At 40.9% G+C, this 20,667-nt stretch overlaps 1 protein-coding gene across 4 annotated transcripts; it reads right to left on the bottom strand.

Annotated features, from left to right (window-relative positions):
- Positions 1-642: 642 nt before the first annotated feature.
- LOC110523183 (protein TASOR) lies at positions 643-20,308 on the bottom strand. 4 transcript variants are annotated; one of them, XM_021601657.2, is made up of 9 exons: positions 18,886-19,577; positions 16,191-16,569; positions 15,763-15,928; positions 13,659-13,896; positions 13,425-13,568; positions 7,844-7,994; positions 1,847-7,695; positions 1,634-1,680; positions 643-1,424 (listed from the first exon to the last, which is right to left on the bottom strand). In XM_021601657.2, exons 2-9 carry the CDS (start codon positions 16,540-16,542, stop codon positions 734-736), a joined length of 7,638 nt encoding a protein of 2,545 aa, XP_021457332.2. In that variant the 5' UTR covers positions 16,543-16,569; positions 18,886-19,577; the 3' UTR covers positions 643-733. The 4 variants fall into 4 exon arrangements, with proteins under 4 accessions (XP_021457332.2, XP_036832662.1, XP_036832663.1 ...); XM_036976767.1 differs by having other exon boundaries at positions 1,634-1,683; positions 18,886-19,437; XM_036976768.1 differs by lacking the exon at positions 18,886-19,577 and adding an exon at positions 16,835-17,212 and having other exon boundaries at positions 1,634-1,683.
- Between the last annotated feature and the right edge of the window lie 359 nt (positions 20,309-20,667).

The following is a 20,667-nucleotide window of genomic DNA, read 5'->3' as shown; positions in this document are numbered from 1 at the left end:
AAGTATATTAAAAGGTTTTGTTTAACAACATTATATTTAAAAAATATTACTTATTTTGAGGTTGGTGTTGCTGTGATGCACAAATAGCAGCCACATTTAATGGATTTATACAAATATATTTTATTTGTCAGTAAACCTACACACAAAAAAAATCTGCTGGGGAAATAGTTATTAAGGGTTAAGTTTGCCAATGTGACACTTAATTACAAAACAAAGCCTCAAGCAAGTAGCCAAAACATGACAAGCACAAAAATCCTGAGTAAAGCAAACAAGCTAATAACCAAAAGCGGTCTTTAAAATTCAACAAAACACTTAAATAATATTATTTACAATTCGATATTACAAAATAGCAATATAATCCACTTTCAGGAATAAGTTAACAACACTTTATACAATTCATTTTGGTCAGAAAATAGGACACTTTCAATCAGATATTGCTTATCAGCAATTGACAACGTGTTTGAGATTATATACAAAAAAAAGTAACAACAACAAAAAAGTACAACAAACATGAAACGAATTAAATTAACTTAAAATAGTGAATTCAACATGAAATAAATTAACTCAAGTCCTTTTTTTTCCAACTCCCCTTTGAGTTCCTTCTTTTTTGACTGATATTTGTTTCCTGATCCAGTTCAGTATTTAAACACGGAAACACCAGCACTTCCTTATATTCAAAAGGTCCTTATTTGCTTTATAAACCTGTTCCATAAAAGTTGATAAAGAAGCAGCACTACTCTACATAGGGAGGAAATCTCCCTCTGTTATCAAGAGTTGCTGTCGACAATTCAGGATTAGCAGTGGAATAGGTCTGACCATTCAGGAGGAAAAATGGGTAATTTATAGGAAGGGGCTCACATGTGGGAGGGAAATTATTTGTCGTAGCGAGAGCTGGGAGGGAGTGCAGAGATTTTTGTGCTGTATTTCCTGCTGGTACAGATGGAGGAGAAGAAGGCAGACTAGACCAGGAAGACGGATTAGTTTGCTCTAAGAGGACAGGCTCCCCAATGGGGGGATGACCATTGTCCCCAACACCAATCCACAGAGGATGCATTGGCCTCAGATCACTTCCTGTGATGTTCTGGGGGTTATGTGGAACCCAGCTCGCGGCCCACTGCTGCCTCCCATCTGATTTACTTCCCAGCCCTCCCATTGAGGCAGGTAACTGGATCTGTGAGTTTGGCACTGTCCCACTTTTACTAGTCCTTAGACAGGCCCTGATTTCAGGGTATGTTGGCACAGGTCGGGATAAGGAAGATGCAGGGATATTCCTCTCCATGGCTTGCGTATCATGTGACCTTTCACCCCAGTTTACTACCTGGCTCTTGACAAGGTTTTCTTGGTGTGTCCAAGTCTGGAAATGGGCTGCAGGGTTGCTTGGGGGTGTGGCCCAGTGGTATACATCTGGGTTATCCCTGTTAGGGCTTGAGTTGGAGAGGAAAAACAAGTTAGATGATAGATGTTTATATTTTCCCTCCTCCAAACCATTATTTATTTATTATCTTTAATATGGTAGGAATTACATATCAATTGCTACTGTGTTAATTCATGTTTTGCCTCTGATACACAAGGGAAATAACAGTGATCCCCTTCCTTGGCTTATTGACACAAACCTAAATGGTAATTTACTTACGATTTTGTGAGGTCTATTATCGGCAAAGACCCATGTTGAGGATATTTCTTCTGGAAAATAAACCATACAGCAATAAAAGCACAGTCTAATTGATCTATTTTTACTGGTTTAAAAATCTCACCATGGGAAACATGTTACTAAAGGCAATTTCAATTATTTGATATCATACATGTGTAATTTCTACCCCCCAAAAATGGGAATATATCAACAAACCTCAGCACAGCGAGTGTTCTCCATAGGCGGCATCCCCCGACTCCGACCTCTGAATCTCTGTGCTGTGTTCCCAGTCTTAACCATGAGCTGGGTCCTCTTTGACACGCTTGTATGCAACAGTGAGACACCAGATTCAGTCACCCCATAGACAATTTGTGGATTTGCTTTCTTGTATTTCGCCTGCAGCTCATCTGACCCAGTCTGTTTCGTGTCCCTCCACACCAGCATCTTCGAAGCGTCAAACAGGATGTGTTCCATGCCAAACCAAGACGTCTTGCTGACCATCGTGTTGCTGCAAGCTTTCAAATAGTAGATTTTCTCCTGAAGAAATCGGAACACCATGGCAAGGTGCTCAGCCTTTCCAACATCGAATCCGTCTTCTAATTTGTCTGCAGGAGTCTCTGTGAAAGTCGTCACAAGCCTCTGGACCCTCTGTAAACTTTCCACACTGTCGCCAAAATTGACCATGCAAGACAGTGGTACAGAGAGGAAGAAACTCTCTATGTCTGAGGGATTTCGTAATGCAGCCTCAATCTCCAGCCTCTCTCTTTTGCTTTTGAGATACATGTAATAAGACATTTCTGGGGCCCTTTTCAGCTGTTCATTCAATGTAGAGACAGCTAAATGGTACCTCTGCAATGCAATTGGTCCTTCGTTGATGAGGCTTTGTTGGAAAGATGAATATAAAGAGGACTGCTGCTGTAATCCCACCTTCCCTTTAAAGAGTTCCCCATACAGAGTGGGATCGTACCACAGCAGACTCCTAAATGTAGATTGTCCACTCAAAAATCGCATCTTGTTATCTACAAATTGCCAGGCCTCCATCATTATCTGCAGTTCCAGGAAAGAATTCAACGCTTCGTACTTCAGTTCCATTGGTACAGGAGGACGGTCCAGATATCGCTCTAAAATCTGATCTCTTGAGACGATAGTTCTATTGACCTCAACATTCTGTTTTTCCTCAAAGTTTAAGATGAAGTACTGCATCATGACTTTGCATTCAGTTCGCAACGGGCAAAGTTCGGCCAAGGAAGTTACTTTGTCTCCATGCTTTAGTGCATTTGAGATATCAGCCACACTGAAGTTTCTATGAAAAGTCTTAGTGTTCACCCTTACAATGTGGCTTTTTGGCTTCTGGTTGGTGTTTTCTTTTGTTTTACAAAATTCGGAATTCTCTGGTTCTATTTCTGCAAGTGCTTTGAGCATGATCATGTTGTTTGCATCAATAGTGCAATTTGGCTGTCTTTGCTGTTCTCTTGAGGCATAATTTTCTGCAATTGTAATCCCATGGTTAATGTCAGGCACACTTGTGGAGATTTCTGCTTCAGTTGTTTTCTTGTCCATAGGAGTTTGAGTGGACTTTTCAGGGACTTCCAACATGGAAGTACTATCAGGGCTAATGCAAGGAATTCTGTAACAATTCGTTTTATTCCCTCTTGTTTTCTCCTTGTGTTCCTGTTCTTTACTATGAATCAGGTCATTGTCTGTGTTGATAATTGGAGTGCATATCTTTATTGGGAAAGGAATTGCATTAGGTCTCAGATTGCGCAACTCCACCCTGTCAAGGACAACCAGATGAACTGGTTTCTCCTTATGGTCATTGACATTATTCTGGATAGTTTCACAAATCTGTGGCAAATTCTTCTCATTTTCACAGAGTGTATCTGATGTTTTTGGCTCGGGTTTCCTAACTATGTACTCAAAATTTGTCAAGTAATCTCTTAATCTATTGATGAGTTTCACTTCCTTGGAGGGTGTGTCTTCTTGTTCCAGTGGGTTGCAGTAATGTGTTCTATCTGATGTGTCTGCTTTCTCTGTCTCCATTTGACCATACTTGTGCTGCAACACCCGAGCTATCTCTTCCTGTGGTTTGGGTGTGTTTGAATTTAACTCACTGCCACAAAGAATCTTGATGGCAGCATCTAAGGGAAACTCCATGTTCTCAGAAGCTGAAATGATCTCTTTAGCAGGCGCCATATCACTGTTGGCCTCTTCCACCTCTTTTCTAGAGTGTGTATGAGCTTGTAATGCCTTTTCTTTCAGCAGATCCACCTCATGTTTTTTAAACTCAGTTATTCCCTCATTGTCTTGACTTACAGCCACGATATTGGTGCATTTCGGTGGAGGTAATTTGTTCTGAAGGGAAGTGCAATTGCTCTGGGTTTCCTGAGATGTTTCTGTGTCATGTGGCTTGCCGTCGTTGCAAGTTCTGCTTTTAGATAGATCCTTTGCTTCCTCAATGTGTTGAATGTCTTCCACAAAGTTGCTCGCAGTGCTCCCAGAAGTAGATTTTGCAGCCTCTTCATTGACTATATCTATGGTCGACGAAGTTAAGGTTGTGTTAACAGCATCAGCTATCTGCTTTTCCTCGTTGATCTTTTCATTTCCATCTCTCATAGACATATTTGTTTCTAACTCTCTCGTTGGTGTCTTCAGATGTTTCTTCTCGAAACGATTACCTCTCAGATGTTTATTATCATCGGACGTTGGGCTGGAAGTAATATACTTTGCAGGAGCATTGCACACATTCCTTTGACTGTACATTCTGTTGTGATTGAATGTCCCCCAACGTTTTTTTCTCCTAAAATCTATTAACATCTTCAGGATAGTGCTTTTTTTTGATGTTATGGGAACTCGCGTTGAGGTCTTTAAGTCATCTGACACAGAAATTTTCTGAGCTGCAACCTTTGATTTAAATGTAAAACATGATTTGTGTTTGTTCTCTCTGGCATTTCTTGTGACCTTATTGGGGAAAAAGGTTTTGCGTTTCAAGTTTTTGTGGGAAACATTCAAACAGTCTTTTTCCCTCTGCATAAATGGCATCTGCATATGGCCTGTAATGGCTTTATGGGATGATCTTGATATTTCTGAGTATGGAATGTCAGTGGTGGATTTTTCAACAATCAATTTCTTCTTCACTCTTGAATGTTGATGATTTCTCATTATCCTCACTGAAGCATTTTCCTTCCCTTTGTATTTCTCTGCCATCATTTTGATTAATTTGGCATTGCGGGCATGTGCTCTGTTGAAGGTGGTGTAGTAGGTGGATGTTTTCAGAACACCGTCAATGGGTGTGTTTTCACTGATAATGCTGTTGTTGCTAAACTTTTCATTTTCCTGTACAGTTGGTGAGGCTTGAGTTCCTTGAGGACATTCTGACACTGAAAATCTCTTGGACAGAGAGGGGGATTCCGTGACAGCGGACAATTCTCTATCAGCATTTATTGTGATGCGAAGGTTACATCCCTCTCCGATGTCTACTTGGTTTGGGTTGCAGGACGGAAGGAGTGATTTATTGGTGTCCATAGGACTGTCTTTGCATTTTGGTTTAAGGTAATGTTTACCAGAAATTGAGCATGATCCATGCTGATTAGGTGAAAGAAAGAGCTCACTGAGTTGCAGCCTGTTATACAGGAAACTGTAGACTGTATCTTTGGCTTTTGAATCATCAGCCTGACATTCTTCAGTATTATCAGCTAAGTCACCACAGGTAGAAAATGTATTGGATTCATTTTGTTGATGTTGGCCAATTTCATAACATTCTCTGTCTTTCTGCAAAAGCCTTTCATGATTTTGCCTAGACATGACTCCAGGACAGAAGACCTTGACACTCATAACTTCCTCTGATGTTTCCGTACCACAAACCTCTTCACAAGCATCCATGATATCAGTATGGCTCTCATAAATGACTGGACACCTTGTTTCTGAGGGATTTTCGTTCACCATTGTGTCATCCACTGAACTTACAGCATTTGTTTTGTTTTTCTCTTCTAAGATTGGTTCACACTTCACATCTCTGCTCTGTCTGTTTCCCTCAGCGATTTCAGGTACAATGTTTAGATTTTTTTCATCTCTTATGGAATTTGGTTTGGAGCTTGCCTCTGTGTTCTGCTTGCTTGCATTAGAGTTTTCATTTAGAGCATCCTGAGGTTTTTCCTCTGTTGCTGAGTTAAGATTGGACCTCACCTCTGTTTCCTGCCGGCTTTCAGAGGTTGCAGTTTGGTTGACAGTCTGGGGAAGGAATGGAATCGGTGAGTCATTTTTCATTGCCATTTCATCTTGTGGTTCCACAGTAACTTTGTGCACATCCTCTTCCGTTTCTGTGAGACATGTAGTAGTGGATTCTGGGCTGCAAAGGTTCATGTCTTCTGGTTCCATATTGCCTGTGTTCCTCTCAAATTGAAGGGCCACAATTTCCTCCACAGCCCCACAGACAATTGATGGATTATGGGCTGAAATTTCTGGGATAGGTTTTGAACTCTGATCACCATTTGTGGTGTACTGGGGCTGATGATGTTGTCTCACCTGCTGCTGCAAGTATGCACCACTGTCCTCATGAGTCTTTTGAGGACTGTTGTACATCTCCACTGAGTCTGTGCTGGACAAGCATCTTTTTATACTTCCTGGTTTACATAGCCGCCCAGGGTCGACTGTGGCGACCTTGTCATTTTGATTGAGTAGACACCTGGACTTCTGAAAATAGTTTGCATAAAAATTGGTTCTCTCTAATAATGTATTTTTCTCATCAAATGACAGATGTTGTAGAGAACCAATTTTTGCCTTCCTCTCCTCTTTGGTCAGATGAAAATATGGAGAATACTTCTGGAACTTCATTTTAAGCATTCTAGACGATGGCTGATTCTCAGTTGTAGGTATCACAGAGGATGGAGCTGAAATATTCACCAAAGTAGCAGTAGAACAATCTATTGGTGTATCAGGCTGGCATGGTTTTGGATCATTCTTTTTTCCAGTTTCCCTGAGATTTTTCACCTGTTTTGGTACATTTTGGAGATTCTTATGCTCTGGCTTCACGGTCAATATGCAGACAGAGGTACTTGTTTGTTGACCGCTCTCTGACTCCATTGAAATCGATCTCTGCATATTGTTAGTTTCTCGTGCCGACAATCTGGGATCCTTAATCACACGTGAAGAATAAACTATAGTAGAGACTGGTTCCAATGCACCTGTTGCAGATGTAGACTGTCGCCATAAGTTATCCTGGTTCGTGGCCAGGGTGTTCGAAACTTGTTGACAAGACTGAACTTGGTTACCTAAGTGGGGTTTATTGTGGTCAAATTGAGCTGTTCCAGCATGGCTTGGGATCTGTAAATGTATAGGATCAGTAACCAGTCCATTGTCTTCCAAGAAGGTAATTGAACCAGTGAATGGTGGTGGTAAAGGAGGAGCCCAGGAACTAAAGGGTGGTGGGGGCTGGTCACAGGGACTAAAGGGTGATGGAGACGGTGTGGGTTGGACACAGGAACTAAAAGGTGGTAAAAGTTGGGCACAGGAACTAAAGGGTGATGGGGTCTGGACACAGGAACTAAAGGGTGATGGGGGCTGGACACAGGAACTAAAAGGTGATGGGGGCTGGACACAGGAACTAAAGGGTGATTTGGGCTGGACACAGGAACTAAAAGGTGATGGGGGCTGGACACAGGAACTAAAGGGTGATGCGGGCAGGACACAGGAACTAAAAGGAGTTGGAGGTTGGTCGCAGGGACTAATGGGCGCTGGGGACTGGTCGCAGGGACTAAAGGGCGGTGGGGGCTGGTCGCAGGAACTCAAGGGCGGTGGAGGTGGTGGGGGCTGGTCGCAGGGACTAATGTGTAGTGGAGGCGGTGGGGGTTGGTCACTTCCGTTGTGATACAATTGGTTTGCGATTGATGTAATGTTTTGGAAGTTCTGTTGATCACCTCTTTGGAATGGGGGGTTTGTTCCAAATCCCTGACATCTGTATCCAGGCAATGGACTTTCAGTTGTCCCAAAATGTTTGAATGTCACGGTCGCATTCTGACCTCTACCCACTCTTTGAGCCACGGTGCAGGTTTCCAAACATGCCGCTGAATCTGGGAAAGATGAAACAAAGCAATTATTAATACTACATAGGCTATAGTTTGCGTATATGAAATATAAAACATGGATCATCAGCTGATGATGAATATGCTGGAATAAATCTAGTCATTTAAACACAATCTGGTTATTGTAATTCCATACCCTTTGTTTTTGGCCCCAGTTTTACAGATGGAACTAGAGTGCTAGTCGGAGAAGAATTTACAGAAGGAACCAATGAAACCATAGCATATGGCAAACATTGCCTTGGTCTCTGTTTTAGCTCCTGGTTTTCGTTGTAGTCAAACAGGAACACCTGTAAACAGAGAATGTGTCAAGTCATGGTCATATGGTCACATATCAAGTCATGCCTCAGAGCAGCTCTCTCTAAAGGAGTGAACTTTCAAATATATTTATAAATTGTCTATACACATACAGAGTGTACAAAACATTAGGAACACCTGCTCTTTCCATGACATAGACCAACCAGGTGAATCCAGGTGAAAGTTATGATCCCTTATTGATTTCACCTGTTAAATCCACTTAAATTAGTGTAGATGAAGGGGAGGAGACAGGTTAAAGAAGGAGATAGTTGAGACTATGTATTGTGTGCCTTTCAGAGGGTGAATGGGCAAGACAAAAGATTTAAGTTCCTTTGAACAGGGTATGGTAGTAGGTGCCATGCGCACTGGTTTGAGTGTGTCAAGAACTGCAACGCTGCTGGGTTTTTAATGCTCAACAGTTCCTTGTGTATCAAGAATGATCCACCACCCAAAGGACATCATATATACATCATAACTCATATATATACATATTGGCCACTCCTACTCCTTCAATGGTTTTTCTTTATTTTTACTATTATCTACATTGTAGAATAATAGTGAAGACAACAGAACTATGGAATAACACATATCATGTAGTAACCAAAAAAGTGTTAAACAAATCAAAATATATTTTATATTTGAGATTCTTCAAAGAAGCCACCCTTTGCTTTGATGACAGTTTTGCAAACTCTTGGCATTCTCTCAACCAGCTTCATGAGGTAGTCACCTGGAATGTATTTCAATTAACAGGTGTGCCTTGTTAAAAGTTAATTTGTGGAATTTCTTTCCTACTTAATGCGTTTGAGCCATTCAGTTGTGTTGTGACAAGGTACGGATGGTATACAGAAGATAGCCCTATTTGGCAAAATACCAATTCCATATTATCTCAAGAACAGCTCAAATAAGCAAAGAGAAACAACAGTCCATCATTACTTTAAGACATGAAGGTCAGTCAATACGGAACATTTCAAAAACTCGAACGTTTCTTCAAGTGCTGTCGCAAAAACCATCAAGCGCTATGATGGAACTGGCTCTCATGAGGACCGCCACAGGAAAGGAAAACCCATAGTTACCTCTACTGCAGAGGATACGTTCATTAAAGTTACCAGCCTCAGAAATTGCAGCCCAAATAAATGCTTTGCTGGTGACATTGTCTGTGATTTATTTAGAATTCAAGGCACACTTAACCAGCATGGCTAGCACAGCATTCTGCAGTGATTGCCATCCCATCTGGTTTGCACCTAGTGGGACAATCATTTGTTTTTCAACAGGACTATGACCCAACACACCTCCAGGCTGTGTAAGAGCTGTTTGACCAAGAAGGAGAGTGCTGCATCAGATGACCTGGCCTCCACAATCACCCGACCTCAACCCAATTGAGATGGTTTCAATCAATCAAATACACGTGTTTAGCAGATGTTATTGCTAGTGTAGCTGTTTTGGGATGGTTTGGGATGAGTTGGACCGCAGATTGAAGGAAAAGCAGCCAACAAGTGCTCAGCATATATAGGAACTCCTTCAAGACTGTTTGAAAAGCAGTCCAGGTGAAGCTGGTTGAGAGAATGCCAAGAGTGTGCAAAGCTGTCATCAAGGCAAAGTGGCTACTTTGAAGAATCTAAAATATATTTAGATTTGTTTAACACTTTTTTTGGTTACTACATGATCCCATATGTGTTATTTCATAGTTTTGATGTCTTCACTATGATTCTACAATGTAGAAAATAGTAAGAAGAAAGAAAAAAACCTTTTCCAAACTTTTGACTGGCACTGTATATACAGTGGGGCAAAAAAGTTTAGTCAGCCACAAATTGTGCAAGTTCTCCCACTTAAAAAGATGAGAGGCCTGTAATTTCCATCATAGGTACACTTCAACTATGACAGACAAAATGAGAAGGAAAAAAATCCAGAAAATCACATTGTAGGATTTTTAATGAATTTATTTGCAAATTATGGTGGAAAATAAGTATTTGGTCACCTACAAACAAGCAAGATTTCTGGCTCTCACAGACCTGTAACTTCTTCTTTAAGAGGCTCCTCTGTACTCCACTCATTACCTGTATTAATGACACCTGTTTGAACTTGTTATCAGTATAAAAGACACCTGTCCACAACCTCAAACAGTCACACTCCAAACTCCACTATGGCCAAGACCAAAGAGCTGTCAAAGGACACCAGAAACAAAATTGTAGACCTGCACCAGGCTGGGAAGACTGAATCTGCAATAGGTAAGCAGCTTGGTTTGAAGAAATCAACTGTGGGAGCAATTATTAGGAAATGAAAGACATACAGTGCCTTGCGAAAGTATTCGGCCCCCTTGAACTTTGCGACCTTTTGCCACATTTCAGGCTTCAAACATAAAGATATAAAACTGTATTTTTTTGTGAAGAATCAACAACAAGTGGGACACAATCATGAAGTGGAATGACATTTATTGGATATTTCAAACTTTTTTAACAAATCAAAAACTGAAAAATTGGGCGTGCAAAATTATTCAGCCCCCTTAAGTTAATACTTTGTGGCGCCACCCTTTGCTGCGATTACAGCTGTAAGTCGCTTGGGGTATGTCTCTATCAGTTTTGCACATCGAGAGACTGACATTTTTTCCCATTCCTCCTTGCAAAACAGCTCGAGCTCAGTGAGGTTGGATGGAGAGCATTTGTGAACAGCAGTTTTCAGTTCTTTCCACAGATTCTCGATTGGATTCAGGTCTGGACTTTGACTTGGCCATTCTAACACCTGGATATGTTTATTTTTGAACCATTCCATTGTAGATTTTGCTTTATGTTTTGGATCATTGTCTTGTTGGAAGACAAATCTCCGTCCCAGTCTCAGGTCTTTTGCAGACTCCATCAGGTTTTCTTCCAGAATGGTCCTGTATTTGGCTCCATCCATCTTCCCATCAATTTTAACCATCTTCCCTGTCCCTGCTGAAGAAAAGCAGGCCCAAACCATGATGCTGCCACCACCATGTTTGACAGTGGGGATGGTGTGTTCAGCTGTGTTGCTTTTACGCCAAACATAACGTTTTGCATTGAAACCAAAATTGAACTTTTTGGCAACATCTGACCAGAGCACCTTCTTCCACATGTTTGGTGTGTCTCCCAGGTGGCTTGTGGCAAACTTTAAACGACACTTTTTATGGATATCTTTAAGAAATGGCTTTCTTCTTGCCACTCTTCCATAAAGGCCAGATTTGTGCAATATATGACTGATTGTTGTCCTATGGACAGAGTCTCCCACCTGAAGACTCTGACCAGAGATCCTCACTGAACTTCTGGAGAGAGTTTGCTGCACTGAAAGTAAAGGGGCTGAATAATTTTGCACGCCCAATTTTTCAGTTTTTGATTTGTTAAAAAAGTTTGAAATATCCAATAAATGTCGTTCCGCTTCATGATTGTGTCCCACTTGTTGTTGATTCTTCACAAAAAAATACAGTTTTATATCTTTATGTTTGAAGCCTGGAATGTGGCAAAAGTTCGCAAAGTTCAAGGGGGCCGAATACTTTCGCAAGGCACTGTACAAGACCACTGATAATCTCCCTCGATCTGGGGCTCCACGCAAGATCTCACCTCGTGGGGTCAAAATGATCACAAGAACGGTGAGCAAAAATCCCAGAACCACACAGGGGGACCTAGTGAATGACCTGCAGAGAGCTGGGACCAAAGTAACAAAGCAAGGGCATTGAAGATGAAACGTGGCTGGGTCTTTCAGCATGACAATGATCCCAAACACACCGCCCGGGCAACGAAGGAGTGGCTTCGTAAGAAGCATTTCAAGGTCCTGGAGTGGCCTAGCCAGTCTCCAGATCTCAACCCCATAGAAAATCTTTGGAGGGAGTTGAAAGTCTGTGTTGCCCAGCAACAGCCCCAAAACATCACTGCTCTACAGGAGATCTGCATGGAGGAATGGGCCAAAATACCAGCAAGTGTGTGAAAACCTTGTGAAGACTTAGAGAAAACATTTGACCTCTGTCATTGCCAACAAAGGGTATATAACAAAGTATTGAGATAAACTTTTGTTATTGATCAAATACTTATTTTCCACCATAATTTGCAAATAAATTAATTAAAAATCCTACAATGTGACTTTCTGGATTTTTTGTCTGTCATAGTTGAAGTGTACCTATGATGAAAATTACAGGCCTCTCTCATCTTTTTAAGTGGGAGAACTTGCACAATTGGTGGCTGACTAAATACTTTTTTGCCCCACTGTATGTGTATTTTTACACTATATGACCAAAAGTATGTGGACACCTGCTCCATCGAACATCTCATTCCAAAATCATGGGCATTAATATGGAGTTGGTCCTCCCTTTGCTCTATAACAGCCTCCACTCTTCTGGGAAGGCTTTCTACTAGATGTTGGAACATTGCTGCAGGGACTTGCTTCCATTCAGCCACAAGAGCATTAGTGAGGTCAGGCACTGGTGTTGGTTGATTAGGCCTGGCTCACAGTCAGCGTTCCAATTCCTCCCAAAGGTGTTCGATGGGGTTGAGGTCAGGGCTCTGTGCAGGCCAGTCAAGTTCTTCCACATCCATCTCGACAAACCATTTCTGTATGGACCTCGCTTTCTGCACGGGTCATTGTCATGCTGGAACAGGAAAGGGCCTTCTCCAAAAGCACATAATCATCTAGAATGTCATTGTATGCTGTAGCATTAACATTTCCTTTCACTGGAACTAAGGGGCCGAGCCTGAACCATGAAAAACAGCCCCAGACCATTATTCCTCCTCCACCAAACTTTACAGTTGGCACTATGTATTCGGGTAGGTAGCGTTCTCCTGGCATCCGCCAAACCCATATTCATCCGTCGGACTGCCAGATGGTGAAGCGTGATTCATCACTCCAAAGAATGTGTTTCCACTGCTCCAGAGTCCAATGGCAGGAAGCTTTACCCCACTCTGGCCGATGCTTGGCATTGCGCATGGTGATCTTAGGCTTATGTGCGGCTGCTCGGCCATGGAAACCCATTTCAGGAAGCGCCTGACGAACAGTTCTTGTGCTGACGTTGCTTCCAGAGGCAGTTTGGAACTCGGTATTCAGGGTTGCAATCGAGAACAGACTATTTTTATGCGCTTCACACATCAGCACTTAGCGGTCTTGTGTGGTCTACCACTTCGCGGCTGAGGCTGTTCTACTGCCAATGTTTGTCTATGGAGATTACTTGGCTGTGTATGTGATTTTATACAACTGTCAGCAACGGGTGTCGCTGAAATAGCCAAATCCACTAATTTGAAGGTGTGTCCACATACTTCTGAATGTATAGTGTATATTATATAAAAGATAGAGAATGACAGTGGGGAAAGATAGACAGAGGTTGTATCAAAGAGCAGCAAGTGGGATTTGAACTAATGCAGACACCGTAGATATGTATGCTGGAGGCTGCGGCATTACCACTAGACCAGCCAGGCCACTAAACTTACTGACGAGCTCAAAACTTGCTGAGACAAGCTGTCCCTCGGGACAGCGGGGTCTTTGGACACGTGACAATCGTAATTCACCGTTGGATCATGTGTGCTGTTCCTTCCATAACATGGAGGTACTTTTTTCACCTTGCCAAAGAGAACCTATGGGAAGAAAAGCAAAAACATATGTTTTACTTGCTTAATGAATAGAAATAATTTAAATTATCATATTGACGACTATTACCATCTAACCTTGAAAATGATGAGGATTTTTCCAGCAGGGGTGTTGCCGCTGATATTTTTCAGGGCCACATCAGCGTGCCTGTGCAAATAGACTCCATATGACGGGTTTCCCAGAGAGTGTTGATCTGTGTTCTCAACCTTCAGTCCGTGTTGATACATTTGCTTAGCTTTTTGGTCAGAGGTGACTAAAAAACAGAACCTCTCCTCCATTTCTCTGACGTGTCTATCCTTTAAACGCATTTCAGATCTGAGATAATAGGAACATGAAAGCAAATGACTGGTCAACAGGGTTAGATGTATCACACACTGTTCTGAAATTAAATATAACACCAACTCTACATATATTAGTGATTCCCTCATTAGGCAATTTAGAGATCCCGCAAAGTAGGCATAAAAAGATCATTGGTAAAACTAGGAAATTATGAATGTGCAATTTCCACACACAGGCATACTTCAACTTCAAAGAGAACACTCGATAGGGGATAACAACACCCTATTTACCTGATAGGGGATAACAACACCCTCTTTACCTGATAGGGGATAACAACACCCTCTTTACCTGATAGGGGATAACAACACCCTATTTACCTGATAGGGGATAACAACACCCTCTTTACCTGATAGGGGATAACAACACCCTCTTTACCTGATAGGGGATAACAACACCCTCTTTACCTGATAGGGGATAACAACACCCTATTTACCTGATAGGGGATAACAACACCCTCTTTACCTGATAGGGGATAACAACACCCTATTTACTCGATAGGGGATAACAACACCCTATTTACCTGATAGGGGATAACAACACCCTCTTTACCTGATAGGGGATAACAACACCCTCTTTACCTGATAGGGGATAACAACACCATCTTTACTTGATAGGGGATAACAACACCCTATTTACTTGATAGGGGATAACAACACCCTCTTTACCTGATAGGGGATAACAACACCCTATTTACTCGATAGGGGATAACAACACCCTCTTTACCCGATAGGGGATAACAACACCCTATTTACTCGATAGGGGATAACAACACCCTCTTTACCTGATAAGGGATAACAACACCCTATTTACTCGATAGGGGATAACAACACCCTCTTTACCTGATAGGGGATAACAACACCCTCTTTACCTGATAGGGGATAACAACACCCTATTTACCTGATAGGGGGATAACAACACCCTCTTTACCTGATAGGGGATAACAACACCCTATTTACTTGATAGGGGATAACAACACCCTATTTACTTGATAGGGGATAACAACACCCTCTTTACCTGATAGGGGATAACAACACCCTCTTTACCTGATAAGGGATAACAACACCCTATTTACTTGATAGGGGATAACAACACCCTCTACTTGATAGGGGATAACAACACCATCTTTACTTGATAGGGGATAACAACACCCTCTTTACCTGATAAGGGATAACAACACCCTCTTTACCTGATAAGGGATAACAACACCCTCTACTTGATAGGGGATAACAACACCATCTTTACCTGATAAGGGATAACAACACCCTCTACTTGATAGGGGATAACAACACCCTCTACTTGATAGGGGATAACAACACCCTCTACTTGATAGGGGATAACAACACCATCTTTACTTGATAGGGGATAACAAGACCCTCTTTACTTAATAGGGGATAACAACACCCTCTTTACTTAATAGGGGATAGCAACACCCTTTACTTGATAGGGGATAACAACACCCTCCACTTGATAGGGGATAACAACACCCTCTTTACATGATAGGGGATAACAACACCCTCTACTTGATAGGGGATAACAACACCCTCTACTTGATAGGGGATAACAACACCCTCTTTACGTGATAACAACACCCTCTTTAGAGGATGATAACAAAGCAATATAACAGGATATTAGATAGTCAGATGTTGCTGGAAACCATATGTTTGATACCATTCCATTGATTCCATTCCAGCCATTATTATGAGCCTTCCTCGCCTCAGCAGCTTCCACTGATGTGCATATTCATATCATGTTTCAGTACAGAGTTGTATATGCATATAGCACATGCATGCAGTTCTTGTGAAGATATGCACTAACGCCATTGAACAACATGTTGATTGTCACCTTTTTTCAAAGAACTCTCGCAGTAGCTCCTCGTTGTGTATTAGCGTGACATCATCCCACTGCCAGCTGAAGGATATCTCCTTGCCCATGTCCAATCGGGACTCATTCAGAGTTGTCTGTATCAGACTATAGTCCCTGCTCTCTTTGAGGCAGACATCCAAAAGAGCTAGTCAAAAAGAGATGCACACGGACAGGATACAATGTAATTCAACCATCAACATAAATACATGGCAAAACACTCTGAACTTTAATTCACAAATCAATAGTTTTAGCATTATTGTTATTGTTGATAATAAATTGAATTTATATCACACTTTTTCAAGTGCTAAAAGCATTGTAGAGCGTGGCACTGACTTTATGAGCTATCAGATTATATTATTCAGATTATATTGACATTGGTTCTGAATGTGATTATATGTTTCTCATACCTTTTCCATCTCCCCTCTTCCTCCTGGGAATGGTGAAATTCCTCAGGGTCAGAGCTCCTATTACCTGGGAAGACGTCAGGGTCGGAGCTCCTATTGCCTGGGAAGAGCTCACGGTCGGCGCTCCTATTACCTGGGAAGAGCTCACGGTCGGAGCTCCTATTACCTGGGAAGAGCTCACGGTCGGAGCTCCTATTGCCTGGGAAGAGCTCACGGTCGGAGCTCCTATTGCCTGGGAAGAGCTCACGGTCGGCGCTCCTATTGCCTGGGAAGAGCTCAGGGTAAGAGCTCCTATTGCCTGGGAAGAGCTTCGGGATGGAAGTGCCATCTCTCTCTTGCTACCGAGTGTCTCCATGGTGCTGGCCTAATCCAGAACATCACCCTGTTAAAAGTCCACACATCAGATCACAGCCAAGAGGACCGGACAACTTCTTCTTACTACAAAAACTGTTAAACACCATTTTGTATTTTCTCAATCTGGAATGCTGTCATGGCATGTTTTTGTATGAGGCACACTTCCCCATTTCTGAGTAACATGATAACTTGATTGTGCAAGCATTCAAAAAACTGCCAATTAGTATGTTGTTAAGTCAACCTTCTTCCCCATTTCCAAACAAAAATTGGTGCCAATGCTCAAGTATACTTACGGTTTGCATATCCAATCGTGTTCAGTGGTGGTATTTACCCTCATTCATCGAGATATAGTATACTGTATTGATTTACAAAGTACTGGATTCACAGCAGAATAACAAGGTGCCCAAAACGGCAACCTTATCTCTCAGATTGTTCGATGATCTAGCTTAGCTCACGGAAATCATTCGTTTTTCTTCCTTGTCGAGGGCAAAGTTACTGGCACATGCTTGAGCGGATCAGAATCTGAATGTAAATATGTGTAGTTCTCACCCGGTCTCAATAATGTCTACCCATTCCTGGAACATGTATGGTGTATCCAAAGTCACTGTGTTGTCTCAGTTGACCTTTAACCTTCCCTTCTGATAAGTCTCTCAGCCCCCATTTGCTTGTTTTAACATCATGTGACCCACGTGACCATATACAGACAAGTATTTGGAGCAAAACAGATTCAACTTGACAGATTCAACTTGAGGCCAAAGGTTGTACAACACTGTCTATAACTGTGGAAATAAGCCAAATTGGTTAATGCAGACAGATCGTAAACTACACTTACAGAAAAACCACATGACTTCACAAGTGGAAAATCACATGCTTTCACATGAAATTTCACACTTGAAGTCATGTGAAAACATGTGTTTTTGAAAAACTTCATATGATTTCACATGTTGCTTTACATGTTATCACATTACCTTCACATAAGATCCCACGAAAACATGTTTTTGGAACACTTTACGTGTTCACATGTGAAATTCATGTGGTTTTTCCGTAAAGTCAAATCAAAGGTTTGCTTCTATGTATTGAGCAACAAATCACCAAAATCTGCTCCAAAACCAAAATATCTCTGGAAATGGAACAGTGATATCGACCTGCGTGTGAGCCTCTGATGCAAGGAACCACTCAAAAACAGAAATCACAAAAAAAAGTGTGTTACCTTTTAATTAGATATTATAAACAAAGTAAACAATTCTTCAAAAAATATGAAGAAGTAGGTAATCCAGTCAAAACAGCCAATGCTAAAATGAAGAAGTAAGCAGTCTTTTTTTTTAACTGGAAATGTCGAAAGTGAGCTCAGCCTCACAGGACTGGTTCCATGTGTATGAAACAAGTACTGCACAGACTGTTCTTTGACAATCAGACGGCAAACAAGTTTGATGGCAAACAAGTTTAGCAGGTTTATTTATTTATTTATTTATTACACTTGTTCCTCCTGAATACTTTTCGACCATGAACTTTGAGGCATGCATTCCAACAGCTTCATCTATGAGGCTGGTTGAAACAGGCATGTTTCACCCAGACTACCTGCACTATCTTTATCGAGTCCTTTTTGCACTGATTCATCACATACACTGCTGTTACTGTTTATCTGCTGTTACTGTTTATCTGCTGTTACTATCATCTACTGCTGCTACTATTATCTCTGCCGTTGCCTAGTCACCTATTATGTTTATATCTACCTCAATTACCTCATACACCTGCACATCAACTCGGTACTGGTACCCCGTGTATATAGCCAAGTTATCGTTACTCATTGTGTATTTATTATAATTTTTCTATAATTTTTCTCTTCATTTTTGGGAAGGGCCGTTAGCATTTCACTGTTAGTCGACATCGATTGTACTTGTAACATGCTACGTAAACAACTTGATTTGAAATTACTTGGAAGGAAAAGGCACGACTCTCGCTTCACAATTAAAAACCTGATGTTTTATTTTCTAATTTGTGTTTTAAACATTTGTTTAATGTTTTAAACTTGAGTTAGAAAATAAAACATCACGTTTTGAGTGAGCGTTGTGCCTTTTCCTTCCAAATGCTGTAATTTTTGGTTGCACCTTGTCACATGTTGGTTAAGCACCTCTCCATAAATCATAAATCACCCCATCTCAAGACAAACTGTAAACCTGTACTTATACTGACTGCAGAGTGTGCATCAGTAAAACCTTGGTGTTTTTGTTAGACCATCATACATCATGTTTAATCTTTTAATGAAGATACACTAAAGATGAAAAAAAGCTAAACAAAATAAGCAGGAAATGACTGAAGCAGTGAATACATGCTGTTCTCTTACCATACTCAGAATTGTGGATAAAAATCTTCAAGCTTGTCTCAGATGCATTTGTCACTCAAATGTGAGTGTCATACAATTTGTACTTGCAATTTAAGGGGACACTCTGCAAAGGGTTACTGCAGGAGGAAATGGCTTGACCTCAAAGTCACATGCTCAGTTGCAAAGGCTCAGGAAGTCCCCGCCACTGCTACAGCTCACACCTCCTATAGCTGCATATATAGGTTCTTACCACAAAGACTAATATATTCTACTGAAAGACACCAAAATGAAGACATCATTTTCCAATCCTGTTCATATACAGCTGACAGATTTGGTTTTGACTGAATACACAATCAATTGCCCTTTAATTGTTGTTAAATAGCTGTTCATCGTTTTATAATAGTTCCCCTATATTGAACAACATGTTGAATCGTGGAAAATGTACTGATCTGAAGGATAAGCACTGCAGCACACTGACCTACACACATACACTAACATCATGGGTGGTATGCTAATTACAACAGCTATAATAGTCAACTACAGACAGTGTTGGCAAACTGCATGTAATTCAGCTAGTAATTTAACTACATTTTACAGTAGCTTGGTGTTAGTTGAACTCAATTCAAATGTTGGTAGTTTTTTCAGTAGTTCATTATTTTGTAGCCATGTAGCGGTGTAGCTGACTACTGGAACTACACACGACTGTTTTACCATGTAGCGGTGTAGCTAACTACAGGAACTACACTCTACTTTTATAGCTAAAATAAAATAATGGATGAAATAGGCAAGAATTGTCTTTATTTTTCGGCATCAGGCCTAATTCTCCCTTGAAAAATAGGTTATGCGTTTAAGCTAAATTGCACATTCTGCTAACATCTGATTCCAGAGTGATCTGTTCTTGAAATTTGTAGTCGATAACATATCAGGTTTAGATATGATAATTTTTTCACAAAGTAGTTTGGAGGTAGTGAACTACCTTTGCAAAGTAAGTTTAGTTAAATAAACTCTAGCTTTAGTGTAGCTTAAAGTCTTCCAGTGTGAAGTAATCGGTTGCTTGGTTAACTCTTTTTTCAGAGTAGCTTCCTCAACACTGACTAGAGATGGGCGTATGTGATATAATTATGGGCGCACAGTGATAAAAAGCACCAAAACTGAGGCCTCTCTTTATAGTGTGACCTTTTGTGTATTTACATGGTGGTTACAGGGCCTACAGAAAGGATTCACACCGCTTGACTTTGTCCACATTTTGTTGTGTTACAGACTGAATTTTAAAATGGATTCAATTGAGATTTTGTGTCACTGGCCTACACACAATATCCCCATAATGTCAAATTGGAATAATATTTTTAGAAATTGGTAAAAAAATGTCAAGCTGAAATGTCTTGAGTCAATAAGTATTCAACCCCTTTGTTACGGAAATCCTAAATAAATAAGTGTAAAAATGTGCTTTACAAGTCACATAATAAGTTTCATGGACTCACTCTGTGTGCATTAATAGTGTTTAACATGATTTTTTAATGGCTACCTCATCTCTCTACCCCTTTGCACCCTACACTTTATCTGTAAGGTCCCTCAGTCGAGCAGTACATTTCAAACACAGATTCAACAACAAAGAGCTTGGAGGTTTTCAAATGCCTCGCGTTGAAGGGCACCTATTGTTATAAATATGTATTTTTTAAGCAGATATTGAATATCCCTTTGAGCATGGTGAAGTTATTAATTACACTTATGATAGTGTATCAATACACCCAGTCACTACAAAGATACAGGTGTCCTTTCTAACTCAGTTGCCGGAGAGGAAGG

Source organism: Oncorhynchus mykiss, chromosome 5, assembly GCF_013265735.2.
Source record: "Oncorhynchus mykiss isolate Arlee chromosome 5, USDA_OmykA_1.1, whole genome shotgun sequence".
In the NCBI taxonomy this organism is placed as follows: Eukaryota; Metazoa; Chordata; class Actinopteri; order Salmoniformes; family Salmonidae; genus Oncorhynchus; species Oncorhynchus mykiss.
This window is presented reverse-complemented; position numbering and strand designations above follow the sequence as displayed.